The sequence below is a fragment of the Platichthys flesus genome, chromosome 3 (assembly GCF_949316205.1).
Source record: "Platichthys flesus chromosome 3, fPlaFle2.1, whole genome shotgun sequence".
Lineage (NCBI taxonomy): Eukaryota > Metazoa > Chordata > Actinopteri > Pleuronectiformes > Pleuronectidae > Platichthys > Platichthys flesus.
This window is the reverse complement of record NC_084947.1, coordinates 6222748-6236804: the sequence shown is the minus strand read 5'-3', so window position 1 is coordinate 6236804 and position 14057 is coordinate 6222748. Positions and strand designations below refer to the sequence as shown.

General features: G+C 44.4%; 1 protein-coding gene across 6 annotated transcripts in view; it reads right to left on the bottom strand.

The window, feature by feature from the left end:
* Window positions 1-14057, bottom strand: part of slc20a2 (solute carrier family 20 member 2) — a 43355-nt gene that overhangs the window by 6340 nt on the left and 22958 nt on the right. For 5 of the 6 annotated variants that reach the window (XM_062381560.1, XM_062381558.1, XM_062381563.1 and 2 more), the window contains 9 exons: window positions 12823-13389; window positions 10826-10966; window positions 10095-10180; window positions 8932-9028; window positions 8555-8674; window positions 7181-7414; window positions 5786-6425; window positions 5399-5584; window positions 1936-2020 (listed from right to left, as the gene is read on the bottom strand). In XM_062381560.1, coding sequence (XP_062237544.1) covers window positions 1936-2020; window positions 5399-5584; window positions 5786-6425; window positions 7181-7414; window positions 8555-8674; window positions 8932-9028; window positions 10095-10180; window positions 10826-10966; window positions 12823-13111 — 1878 coding nt within the window. In that variant the 5' untranslated portion in view covers window positions 13112-13389. Of the gene's footprint in view, window positions 1-630; window positions 716-1935; window positions 2021-5398; window positions 5585-5785; window positions 6426-7180; window positions 7415-8554; window positions 8675-8931; window positions 9029-10094; window positions 10181-10825; window positions 10967-12822; window positions 13390-14057 lie in introns of all 6 variants that reach the window. The other variant, XM_062381559.1, reaches the window with a different exon arrangement.

Genomic DNA, 14057 nt, shown 5'->3' with positions numbered 1-14057 from the left:
TCAGCAATTTAATACCGGTTTTGAGTCTTGTGCAGTTTCCCCATTAGCAGAGACCCTGATCTAAATATAAATACATTTTTGAAAGTTCCATTTCTTTTATTATTTTCACTAAAGCATCTAAAATATCTTTAAATTGAACTCTGCCCCCCATCGTCCCAGTACAAGCTACCAGTGTGAACGTAAAATGTAGAATGGAGGCTGTAGAATTATAGGAATAATATAACGTTTATATAATTTAAAGTCAAGTTCAACCTATTTGAAGAAAAATCTAACAAATATGAGGGGATTCATTAAATTATCAAATTTTAAATAGATTAGGGCAACATGTAAAAAAAAGGAAATCTGATAAAGTTTCGAAGCATGATAAATTCTCACAAGTCTCTACTTTAAAAAAATATATAGTTCAACAGCTTCGATGTATCTGATGAGCTTCCACATTATTTTCCTTATTTTTCTTCTTTTAAAATTTTAACTCTTCCTTCATGAGGACTCGTGGGAGATTTGGCCGCTGGAGGGAAACTGCACGAGAGGTCAAAACGTCAACTGCAGGAGTTGTGATTGGCTGTGGCGATTGACAGCTACAGGTGAAGCATTGATGAGGTGACGCTTCACTTCCAATGACTCCAATACCTTGCAATGGGTGGAGCTTATTGGGATGCCCACATTTGATGCAACAAGCACTGATAGCGCACTCATTACTTCAATGCAAAATCCGCTGTGAAGACAGATGAGTGGAGAGAGAAGGAAAGAAAGATGGAGAGGGAGAGGTAAATTAAAGTGGAAAACAAGTGAGACGGGGGGTCGGGGGGGGAAGAGGAGGGAGGTGGGTCGGGGGGGTCTGCTTGCAGGCGAGGACGGGAGGGTGGAGGACCCACACACCAAACCATGCCACTGGTGAGAGGGGGGGCAACATGAAAGAGAGCTGGGGGAAATGAAACCTGCATGAAACCTGCTCCTGTGAAGAACCAGGGGGGAGGGGCTGCACACTGCTGCCGGGGGGGCAGGCGGCCGGACACCGCTCTGATTGTTTCAACGCAGTAAAAAGACCCGATGGAGGACTGGTGTGATTGTCAGATGCAGGGAATCAAAGGTTTGGTTTGGTTTGTGACATTTAAGGTCTTATAATAATAATATTATACAAGATAACTGCAGAGGTCTGGAAAAATAGGGACACACCGCTCAGGCAAGTGAGACGTTAAATATTAGAAAAAGTGATTAAATAAGAAGTGAATAGTAAGTAAATATAAATTGTTTCTTTTTATTGCTTTTCTTATGTGTGTTGTATTTATTGTGTTTTTATGTTTCTGTTCATTGTATGCACCAATAACCAGAGGAAATTCCTTGTAGGTGTAAACCTGCTTGGCAATAAATACTTTCTGATTCTGATTCAGAGACTTTATAAGATTATGTTCCATTTAACAAACAAAGGGCTCTGTTTCTAGGGTAATAAATCATCTGTAAATCAAATTGTAGATTATCATTTTTTGTTTGTTTAGTATTTTCATTGCTCAGCCTGCACACTGACGCCGTGCAAACAGTTGGACAAAAAACAATGTTGTTCTGTTTGGATTTTAATGCAGAAATGTCACCATGTTTCCAGATCTCAGTATTTATGTTGGTACAATGTCATCATAACTATCATAATTATGGCCGAAATATCAATAATAAAATGAAATTTGTTGTTTCTGATGAATCTTATCAGGGTGGAAAAAAGGAATGAACGCAGATCGGCTTTCAACTTTTTATAATAATGTGAATATAAATAATCCACAGCCGTGATCTGACACCGGACTTCTTGATTTTTCTAATAGAATGGTTTGTGTGTGATTGCGGCCCTGCAGCCCCGGGAGGCAGCGTGAGCTCCCTGTCCCCTGGAGACGCCTGTGGGGGGGGAGAAAAGTGAGAGGCCGGCCCCGGAGGTCCACTCAGTCATACCTTGCAGTGTGTGGTACTGACAGGGATTCCGATATTGGAAGCGAACACGACTGTGAGTGCGGAAGCCAGTTCAATAGTGAATCCACTGTGGAGGAGGAGAGGAGGAGAGGTGGGGGAGGGGGGGGGCAAAGAAACATTCTTCATTGTAATGTCAGGGAACCGGCTGCTGACGGCACGGTGAACACTGCAGCATCAGGATTAAACAGATCTTTAAAGTATACTTAAACACACACACTGGATAAAACATGGCTATCACACATCATCTCACCCTGAAACACACACACACACACATATACACACACACACACACACACACACACACAGACACATCAGGATTTCACACAGATACGTTTCACAGACAGGTGGTTATGTGCGTTTTCGTTTTCCCGGGTCCTGACTTGGAGACACTTTGTCCCGTTTGCAGAACATTATTCACACACAGACCCGCGGGCGCTGTGGAAGAGAGCCCCCCCCCCCCCCACCAGATTAATGAAGAGAAACCAGATGAATGAGAAAGCAAAAAAAAAAAGGGGGGGGGGGGGTGAAGCGATTCATGAGCGAGCACTTCCTTCTTTGCAGTTACACACCAAATAAATAACACAACAGTCAGGAGAGGTCCTGGGAACAGACATCGACTGAGGTCGGATCGGGTGAGATCTTCAGCAACAGGTCACTTCAGTCCCAATGAGGCGCTCGCCAGCAGCAAGGGACAACGGCTCTCACAGTGAAGTTGACTCGACCTGGACGCTTCTCTTAGGTGTGAGTAGAGACACATTTCAGACAGCGGGGGGGGGATAATTGGATAATATAATTTACATTCTTTATATTTGATCTTTTATCTACTTTGGATGTATTTTTAGATTCTGTATCGTGTGTTATGTTCCTGGAATGTCTCCAGTTCGGGATAAACTACATCGAGCCTCTCCGTCTATCTATGTTGAATGCTTCAATGCATAATGATGAATTTGACCTCGGGTGAGTCTTTAAACTTGAAACAAATATAATTGATGGTGACAATTATCACCTGATTTGAACTTTTTTGTCTTGATATGTTTTTTGAAGCATCACTCAGCGCTGGCAGCTTGTCCTCTAATCAAAAACTGTGCTGGTGCACTAGTTAGGGAAGTGCTCTATGAATCTGTGATGTAAAAGCACAATATAAATGCCATTCACCATTTAGCAGTTTTTAAACCTTTTTATCTAGCACACACACACACACACTTATAGTCTCTCTATAGTTGTGAGGACCCTCATTGACACAAAGTCTTCCCAAACACCTCCCCTAACCTTAACCATCAAAACTAAATTCCTAAACTAAACCTGATTCAAACCCTCAAACAACCACTTCTTTTTAAACAAAATTGGCCCCTATAACTAAAGAGACACACACGCAAACGCACCCACTCACACACACACACTCTTCTTTGTCAGCGTGATGCATTGAAACAGACACCAGAGGAGCCTTTAGAACAGTGGAGCAGAACAAATTTGTCTTTGAGTCCTGGCGAAAAAAAACTAAGCTGGTGTTGGAAAGAGATAAATTAAGAATGAAAAGAGGAGGAGGGACAGAAAAAGAGGAGAAATGAAGAAAGAGGGGAAAAGTAATAAAGTGAGTAAGGAAAGATTTAGAGGTGAGAGGCTCCTACTACATCTAAAAAGATGTAGTAGGGAGAGAAGAACAGGAAAGAATGAAGAAGAGGAGGGTTAACCACAAAATAGAGATTTACAGGAGAGAGTAGGAAGGAATATATTTGAAAAAAGGAGGAGAGCAGACTGGAACAGAAAAGTGCAGCCGGGTGTTACAGCTTGTGGTCGGATCCTCACTGTGGCTTCACCCCTCCCTCCCTCGCCCCTCAACTGTACTGCTCTTCATCCAGAACGCCAAACAACTTTCTGTAACCCTGCGTGATGCCTCCCCCCCCACAAACACACACTCAGCTTTGTACAGCTATCCTCATTATGACCTTAAGAAATGAAGTTCTCCCTCATTAGGACCAGGCTTTGGTCCCCATGAGGTCTACTGGTCCTGACAAAGTCAGTGTTTATGCTGGAGAAGGTCCGTCAGAGGCAACAAAAACAACAACAGACACACAATATTTTCTGGAGCAAATTAGACATTAGCATGCAAACATGCTCGCGCACAAACATTCACCGCACAATGACCTAGAGGCACAGCTGAGCCCGGCCTCCTTGAGCTGACATGATACAGACAAACATCCCTGAAGTACACAAAAACACACACACACACTTCAGCTACTGCCTGGGAAGACAAGAGGACACAGTGAGAGAGAGAGAGAGAAAGAGAAAGAGAGAGAGAGAGAGAGAGAGAGAGAGAGAGAGAGGTATAAAGATATTGATTAGAAGGATGGAGGAGAGGCAGTAAGTGGCTAAGGATGCGTGATGTTCATTGCTCAGGTCGTTGGATGAATCGAGCCCTGGGGCCTTATGTGTTATGGTCCAAACCAGACCACTAATTTATTCATGATTGTTATGTAATGAGTCAAAGGGCAGGAGGAGAAAACAGAGTGTGTACTATTTCTGTTTCACTGCCAATGCTGAGAGGCACAGCACCGACCGCTGCTGTAGCTTCCTGAACGTGTTCCAAGAGCAGTAAAAAGAAGGATAGAAGTTTAAAGTTCATGCAAGTGGTGTTTTGATGACATGATTATTTATCAATAAATTACCTGTGGACAGGTGTTGTAAACTAGCATTTATGCTAATACACTGTAAACAATGCATCTGGTTCGTCCAATGACATTGTCATGTCCATGTCCAAATAAAATCAAATCAAATCAATCTATACATCTGGAGGAAGAAAAATCAATAAAAAAACAAAACGTAAATATATATAACATATTAACATGATTAGAATTGACTATATACTCCTTTGCAGCCACAACCAAATTGAATAAAATGCTAAGACATGATGGTACTTGCAGGTTGTTGGTGTGGTAAAAATGAATTAAGCAGCAGCAGCTGTGTTTGGGAAGTAGAAAAGAGTTCAACTCCAGACAAATGTCCTTGATCAGTCCGACAAGTTCACTGTACCTGTGAATACAAAGCACTGCAGGCAACAGAGCTGTCACTCCCAAATATATCGTGCTGCCTCGGAGTAAGGCCCTTCACTGTGAGCATAGTGGGAACGTCTTAGTGTGTTGAATGGCAATTGCCCGTTCAATGGCGTTTAACAGCCGTATATAAAGTGTGTGTGTGTGTGTGTGTGTGTGTGTGTGTGTGTGTTTTTATTCTAACACGGCCGGGTGCACGTAAGTACTTACCGAGGAAGCTGCAGCCCAGGACAGACTCGTGTGTGTCAGCGAGTCCAGACTCTTTGGAGCGACTCAAACTGAACATGTTTGAAAGTTCACCTCTGCCACAGATACTCTTTCCAACACAGCCACACACACATAACCCCCCCCCCCTTCCCCCCCACACCCGCTCCCCCACATGGCGGCTTTCTCACCTTGAGGGGGTGATGGGAGTCAGGTCCTTCCCCATCGTCTGGATGACGCGGCGGCCCCACACCCACAGCCCGGCGCAGATGCCGACGCCCCCGTACAGCAGCAGCCAGATGGGCGTGGCAGCATCCTGCATCACGCCGCCCTGGGCGTAGATCATCCACAGCGCCACCAGGGGCCCGATGGCATTACTGCAATGTGAGAAATTAGATTACGACTGGACTCAGGCGTCTTGGCTTCACTGAGAATAAATGATGTTAGAGAAGAACAGTGAAGCTGATTTCTCTGTGTTTTATGGAAACAAGCTTTAACAGGTATTAATGAAATATACTTTAACCAGCACAGTGGCCATACACAATGCTATCTGTCATGTAAGCAGCAGGGGGCAGCACCTGACATCGTTGCCTCCGTGGGCGAAGGACCCGAAGCAGGCGGTGAGGATTTGCAGGAAGTGGAAAAGCTGGAACACCTCGGGTTTGTCCTTCTCCTCGTGATCCTCCTCGGCCAGGTCGTCCAGAGGCATAGGAGCCGGGGCCCCCTCCTCCTCCACCCCCTCCAGCTCCGTGGCCAGCTTCATCTCCACCCCGCCCTCCTCGGCCTCGATCTCAGCCTCGGCCACGGCGTTGCAGTACGACGAGTAGCTGTCGTAGCGAATCCTCTTCTTGGTGTAGGACACGCTGTTGCTCCTGCCGCCCCCCCCCTCACCCACCAGCTTCTCACTGTCGTCACGCGACTCTGCGCGTACCAGCGGCTGGACGGGCATGCCGCATATGGCCGCCGTGTAGCAGGTGTAGCTGTTGTTGCGGCGCAGCAGGCGGTAGTTGTTGTCGGGCGGCCCGGCGTTGGTGGCCGAGCGGTCGCTGTCGTCCATGCGGCCCAGGTGGATCTTGTGAAGCAGGTCTTTGTAGAGACCAGAGTCCTTGTGCACCGTGTGGTACACCTGGCCATCGCTGCGCATGTGGCCATCGAAGCTGAAGCTGCCGTTAGAGATGGGCGACTTGAGGCAGCCGTTGGTCATCGAGTTGGTCCGACCTGAGGGAGAGGATATGGAAAACAGTGTGTTTGAGGATAATGGAAGCTTGTAGCCAAAAGCAACACAGTGCAGTAACTTCTAAATCAGATTAAAAGCTGCTCCTTAAAGAGGAGGCATGTCACAAATAACAATAAGTGGTTATTTCTACAGATTTGCAAGTTAAATTTCTCGTTCTAAAAGAGAAAATGGATTTAAATATAACATGAAATTCAGATAATGGACGAATGTATGCCAGTAGCTCTGGTACATTTGATCTGAGCTCTTCACACATGTTAAGTGATGGAAGACGGATGTGCATATTGGTCTGGAAAATATTTAATTGCGCGTTTCAACAATTTTCCTAATTTCTCAGAGAACAATTCATGGATCTTGATGGAGAAATAAAAATGTGGCATACTTTAGTGAGCTGATATTTATGAGTCTGTGCGATTTGGTGCAGATCCACTATGAAAATCCAGATCCAGTGAATTTCAATGTGGTTTTATAACTGTTGGGCCTTTCACAGGTTTCACTGGACTGAGTGACATTCTACTTGTAATTTACTTTTCCTGTCAAGTCAGAGAACTCACAGATTGATAGCATATAATAAGAAACCACCAGAAACAAGCCACCCTGCCGATGGTGACTTTTTAAAATCACCAATAATTATGTTTTCTTGAGGCCTATTTTGCGTTTCTTCTTAATATCCTGACCACAGTTTTACTCACAGTCAGTGATTTTGTTTTGAGTAGATTTATTGATTCATCTCAAATACCATACGCCCTGCCGTTTGGCAGGACGGTGCCTCCATTAGCCAGGTTGGTGAGCTCTCCACTGGAGGTGCGGGTCCCTCGGTCACTGCTGCCGCCGGTGAGCGGCAACACGGCCTCATCTGTTCCCTTGGCTCCTGGAAGCTCCTTGAAGACGGGACTCTCCTCCTCCTCCTCCGGTATCTTGTCCAGGCTCTCGTCTGAAATCCTGGACAGAGCCTGCTCCTTCTTTAGACGACCTGGAGGAGACGGAGAGGCGGAGGGTTTAGTGACCAGAGCATGTCCAGAAAACTAAATGAAATCCTCTTTACAATGTTTACAGAGCCTTGTATACAAACTATGAGGAAAAGAAAATAACAATATTTACACTAAACCTCCACAACACAGACAATCTCTCATGTTCTACTATATTATTTTTTCTGTTTGGAAACTTTGTTGTTTTCTCTGAACTAACACCAAGAATTTCCAGAAAACATGCAGCAGCATTCCACAAAAACCAGTATGTAAACATCAGCTGATCAAAAACTAATCCCAGCGCCGACAGACTCGATGCCCCCCCGACTCCTCTAAACAGCCGTCCGTATAAACCCACTAACAAACTCCAGTTGCCGCTCGGTCCATTTCGATGGAAGCAGTTCAGCTCTAATCCTCGCAGACTTTCACGGTCACGACACGTTGAGCAACCGGTGGAGTCGAGTCGGCATCAGTTGTGTGAAGGAACGCCCGAGGAGAGAAACCTATTTTAAGCCTCATTATGGATATTATAACTTCAATTAAAGCGCTACTTTATTTTGAAAAGTTTGATATAAAATGTAAAAACTCTAATTTAACCAGGATTTTTGTTTCCATATTCGTGTGAAGCATCTCAGGCAAACTCTTCTTCTTGTTCTTATTTCTCCTGCCTGACAGAGCGTATGTCCTCCAGTCTCTCAGAAGTTCCAGCTACTGCTCTTTCCACTGTTTAATTGAATGTGTCATGTGTTCTGCCCGGTTGTCTGCTCTGCTGCCGGCTCCTTTTTCCCATTAGAGCAGCGACTCCTAACTTTGATCTGAGAGCTTTCCCCACCGCAGGCTATCATCTTAACCCCTCAGATCCGGTCAAGGAGCAACATGCCCCCAAAAAAAAACTCAAGTGTCTCAGCAGAGCAACTGGAGTTCACAGGGTTTCTCCTTGGTGGCTTTAGTGGCTTTGGCAAAGGCCAAAGAGAAAACACATCCGTTGGCATCCGATGTTTGGTGCAAGCAGAGGCTGAGGCTCTGTTGTTCGTCCTGGGTCAGAGTGCTGTGCTTTCAGATGGCGTGAGAAAGACTGGAGACACACACACACAAACACACAAACACACACACAGCAGGACACACACACACTAACAGATACCTACTTGCTATTTTCCTCCTCATCCAGGGACACACGATGAACCAGACGATCGCTGCACACACCAACGACCCGGCTAACGTTATGAGAAAGATGGACCACACCGGCAGCATCTCCAGCCCGAGCACTGTAATTAATGAACACACACACATACACACATCAGTACAAGAACATAACTTACACAGGCAACACATCTGGCATGTAGTTTTGAAATGTTAAAATCTACTTATACTCTCGTCACACCCTCGGGAGGAATGTTGTGCGAGCCAACGGTATTGGCAACATCAGTGAGACCGAGATGATAATTTGATCATACACTGGTGTCAGAGTAATGTCTCCGAGGAGCAACTAACCCCCCCCCCACACACACACACACACACTTACACGGCGCTCCGGTGTACATGATGGAAAACGTGTTGATCCCGATGGTGGTGGCGTAGAAGAGAGGCAGCGCTCGCAGGCCGTTGGGAACAGAGTCCTCCTGCAGGGAACACACACAAATGGATTTTTAATGCAGTCGCTGATGTGATGATAAGGAGCTAAAAATATACGCCTCACACCAACAGGAATACAGAAACACACACATATAGATTACAAATAAAAACACAATTTAAAGTCACACAACCAGACTGAGAAATAGATAATACCTTCAGGTCATAAGATTCAATACATGAAATCAACCGTGACCAATTCAACAAACTATAAAAACATAAGAAATATGCACATACATTGTTTATCACTGTTATATAGTTGTTCTTACTAAGTCTTTCTAATGAGTTCTTATTTTATAATTGTGTATTTTATTTATTTTCTAAACACATTTATATATATTGTATTAATATTGTTATTGCTTGGCCTTATATTACTTAACTACTTTATTTTGGAATCTACAGAGTCTCCCTGCAAAAGTTTCCCAAACGATAATACAGTGTAGAACCCGTGTAACGACAAAACATCTGGATTTCACTATTGAGGTTACAAGTTTAATTCAGGTCAGCTCACATTTGTGGAAATCTAACCTACACATGCAACCAGAACTTCTTACACAACGTGTGCTTTTACTATGACAAGGAGCTGGATGCAGCATGACCCAAGATCAAGTTGTGTTCTGACTTATCTGAAGCAGATAACCTGCGGAGACAGAGATGAACTCGTGGTGAGTTTGACCCAGTGAAGCAGCGGCTGCCGTCTAAATAACAACCCGGCCTGTGAGTCACTCAAACATGAACCTGCAGCCGTGACCTCAGGATGAACCTCAATACTTTTCTCTTCCTCCTCCGCCGGAATCACCGGTTATGTAACAACAGATCTGCAGGTATTGCCAAACCCACAGGATATTATCTGAGCAGAGTTTCTCTGGACAAGCTTGTGCGTGTGTGCGTCTGTGTCTTAATACTGAGATTCAAACCTGAGGACAAGAAAATCTACTGTTTTTGCAGGAAATGAGAATCTTAGTGCTCAGAGTTTAGAGCCTGAAACTTTTAGGAGGTTAACGTGCGTGCTGGTGAGTGAGTGATACTGCACAGCAGGGGGGAGGGGGGGGGCACCTTGTTGAGGATGAAGTGTCTGATGAGCAGGAAGAGGCCTCCAGACATGAGCCCAGAGAGCAGGGGGGAGATGAACCATGACGACACTGAGGGGAGGAAGGAGAGAACACATAAGCACAAAAATACTGTTATTATCATAATGCTTGAGTAAATATTATTCATTCCCACTTTTTACAGGACTCTTCATCTTCTCTACTTCAATCGTGCCAATCCGTAATTTCCTATACTTCCCACAATGCATTTCAAAGTTTCAAATCCTCTAGAAAACGTACAGAGTTTTAGATTCAGCTGCGTCAGTAGCGATAGCAGGAGTTACTCTCCCTAAGCCTGAGAAGGAGTTATTTGTTCCTCTTCTTCTTCACCAGTACTTTAAGATGCGTTTCCCAGCTGCATTGCATGCTGGTCTATTGAGTATCCTACAGGGGAGAAATTGTGATCTATGCTCCATTTAAAAATGACCACTTGGGTGGTTACATGGTCCCGGGAGTCGTCTTCCAGACTCTGATGATGACTGTTTATGCCTCAGAGTTCAGGAACTTTTCTGGAATCAAACTAATCTGTAGCTGTGGTGGAAATACCTCAGTTTGTTGTTATTTAGTCTGGTTTCTATGGGAAAGTGGCGGCTACACCAATCATAGTAATGTTATGTACAAACAGTGCACTGTATGTGTATGCCATGGATTTAAATGAGCAGACAAACAAACTGGTCTCACACCAGCCGCATTCATTACCGATCTTGACGAGCTGCATCCACTGCACGCCCCTGGTGCCGATGGCCACCATGGAGAAGCCGATGGTGGCGCCAACAATGCAGTGAGTCCCAGAGATGGGCAGTTTGAGGAAGGAGGCGATGAGCTGCCAGACCGCCGACCCTGAGATCAAAACACAGACACACACACTGATCTCACACCGTTCTCTGACTCATTGGATTAAAAGGAGGTTCAAGGAAAAACAATACCACGTGAATCGTTTCCTCATTTCTGTTCTCAGTTATGTTAAGTATTAGTTTTGTGTTTGTGCTTCTACTCACGGAATCAAAGAGTTTTGAAAAACATGAGTGAGACATTTTAAGTGAAGGTTTGAGCATCGTTTGATGAGGAACATTTTTATTCTGAGATAAAAGGACGCTTTCGTTTTTTGAGTCATCTGAAAATGTCGGCTTTTATATTTAAGAGGTCTTTATATTATTTTATATCTCAATCTTTTTGTACGAGTACTGCATTTCACTGCCATGCTTTAGCCTGTAGCGACAAGTGATATTAACCTGAATCTAAATTGCCTAAATAAGATGCAGTAATTGCAGTAATTCAAACACGAGGGACTAAGAATCCAAGAATAGTTTCAGATGCAATGAGAAGCTGCTGCAAATCATAATGTGAGGACAAGTGATAACAACAGGTTTTTTAATCAAAATTTATAAATGTATTTGTCCCAATACAAAAATCCATCGGGTCTGTGAACACAAGCTTTTCAGGACGGTAAATGTATTTTTGTTATTCTCTGGGAACAGAGTCCATTATTTGAATAATAAAACAAAAAATTCTTGTTTGGGATCAAGATAAACTGTTCAGTGTTTCCCCAACATTCACTTGTGTTGGCGGCTGCACGTGATCCCTCAGCCACGCGGGAATCCCCCCCGTGCATAATATCGCCCTCTTCAGCGCTGTTTCCCAGCACTCTCTGCCATTAACATGGCTTTGTCTCAACAGGAGCCCCATTGTTGTTCTTTGTTCAGCGTCATTCACTTACTGAGGTAATCTAAAGCTTATGTGTAAATCTACTACTGATACTCAACAATCGCTGCTTGTGCTTCTCTGTAAATGTGTTTTAATATGAAGGCACATCCAGAATACATTCAAATAGATTTAAACACTTTTCAAATTTACTAGTTCATTTTACACCATTTCTTATATATCAAGTTAGAAAGTGGTTTTAAAAAACAAGAGTTTGTTTTTATGTTCTTTTATCAGCTGGAGAACAAACTTCAATAGTTTTTGTTTTACATGAGCAGAGTGAAGTCTCCTCTCTGTTTACCAGACCTATGGACATACAGTCCTGCAGAGCTACAGCAGCATGGACTCTGATCCCAGCTGCTCACACCACCTCAGAGCCGTTTGAGAGGACTGTGAGAGCAACACACAGTTTTACTTTCAATGTGTCGAGCAGATAATTAATGTTTAAAGCCTTCAACAGGAATCTGCATTCAAGGCCTTATCAAGTCATTTATCGAGTAGAAGGGGAATCTTGGTTTTCAGCCTTTCATAGATTAAGAATCAGTATAAATTAAAATATTTGAAGGTTGATGTCACCTTGGACTTTGGGAAACTGTGAAAGTAATTTTCACTATTATCTAACTTCTCCATGGAGCTAATAGCTAATAATACTTCATTGAGAAGCAGTTGAAACGTCCTCCTGGTTCTATCGAGGGTCGACACATGAGCTCATGTAACTTATTTATCCAACAGCATCAGCGGCCGGCGATCCTGGATCAATGTCACCCTGAACACACGTTTTTATTTTTAGAGCTTCGGCTGGCAATTATTTTCATTATCAGATTACTCTGCTGTGATTCCCCTTTTTCTGATATGGAATGTGAAACTTCTCTGACTTCTTATATCTGTAAATGTAATACCTTTCAGCCTTTAGACAATTGAATGATCCTTACAGCCCACTCAGATATGAGAAGACATCACCAGAAGGCAACTCACTGGATCTATAAGCGACTTACCGACCATGGCGCTGACCTCCCCGGCCATGAGCACCGGCACCGTCTCGTTGTACAGGCTCACGTCTATGATGCCCTTCCGGATCGTCTCGCCCACCTTGGCTCCCAGCAGCATCGAGCCCAGTGTCTCAAAGATGGACGCCAGGATGCAGGCCTGCTTCAGCGTGACCACACCGGACCCCACCGCCGTGCCGAACGAGTTGGCCACATCGTTGGCGCCCACCGAAAAGGCCAGGACGAAGGCAATGATGAAGCCGAGGATCACCATCCACAAGTACGAATCCATATCCATCTTGATAGGATTTCAGCGGGAAAAAATCCAAGCGGAGAAAAAAAAAAAGATAGCTGAGATATTCTCAGAAAAAGAAAGTGCTCTGTGCGTTTTTTTAGCGGAGGACTTGGAAAGCCGGCTCCGTTTCTTCGTCCCCTGGGTGTAAAGAGTTCGAGGGGAGAAGCACAGCCGCTAACTAAGCGTTTGGAGCTCAGTCCAAAGATTGGAGACTAGTGATGGTGGGTGCAGGGAGCATTCCATAGCTTAGTGGGAGGCAGCCTGTCTGCACGTTCCTTCACCTGAGAGAGAAACGAGATGAGAGCAGACACAGAAACAGATTAGTGTCATAAGCCATGGTTACTCCTCTTCAGCGGTGGCTGCCATCTGACAACACCTCACTGAGACTTCCACAGAAAAAAAAAAAAAAAAGGCAGGGGAGGGACTGAGAGGGAGAGAAGGGGGGGGGGGGAGTGAGCTTATGAGAGCAAAAGACAGAAAAAAGGGTTCAGGATGGATGATGAGGCTGAACTGGCTTCGATGGAACTAGGAGAGCACAGCAGGGGGGAGAGCTGCAGACGTCTCACAGAGTCGCAATAGGAAATCACAGTTTGCTCTTTGAAGAAATCAAATCAGAGCGTGCAGATGGTTTGCTGTCAGCGCCGGGACTAAAAAAAGACCACAGTATCCAGAGCGAGACACGAGCAACACTCCCAACATCACAGGAGACGGCTCTGATGTCTGATAACACATTATCCCTGAAGGACAGGACAGCTTACATTAAAACATGCGTTCACTTCACAGGTTTGTGTTGAAACTTCAATTTTATTATCTACTTAACGACCTCAACCACTTCATGTCAAACCCCACGATGCTTAAAGTGATAAACAGAATGATCGGGGATGGAAAACTGTTACATCAGCGAACTGCAGCTTCATGTGGTGCCATCAAGCTGATCCAACAACGATAC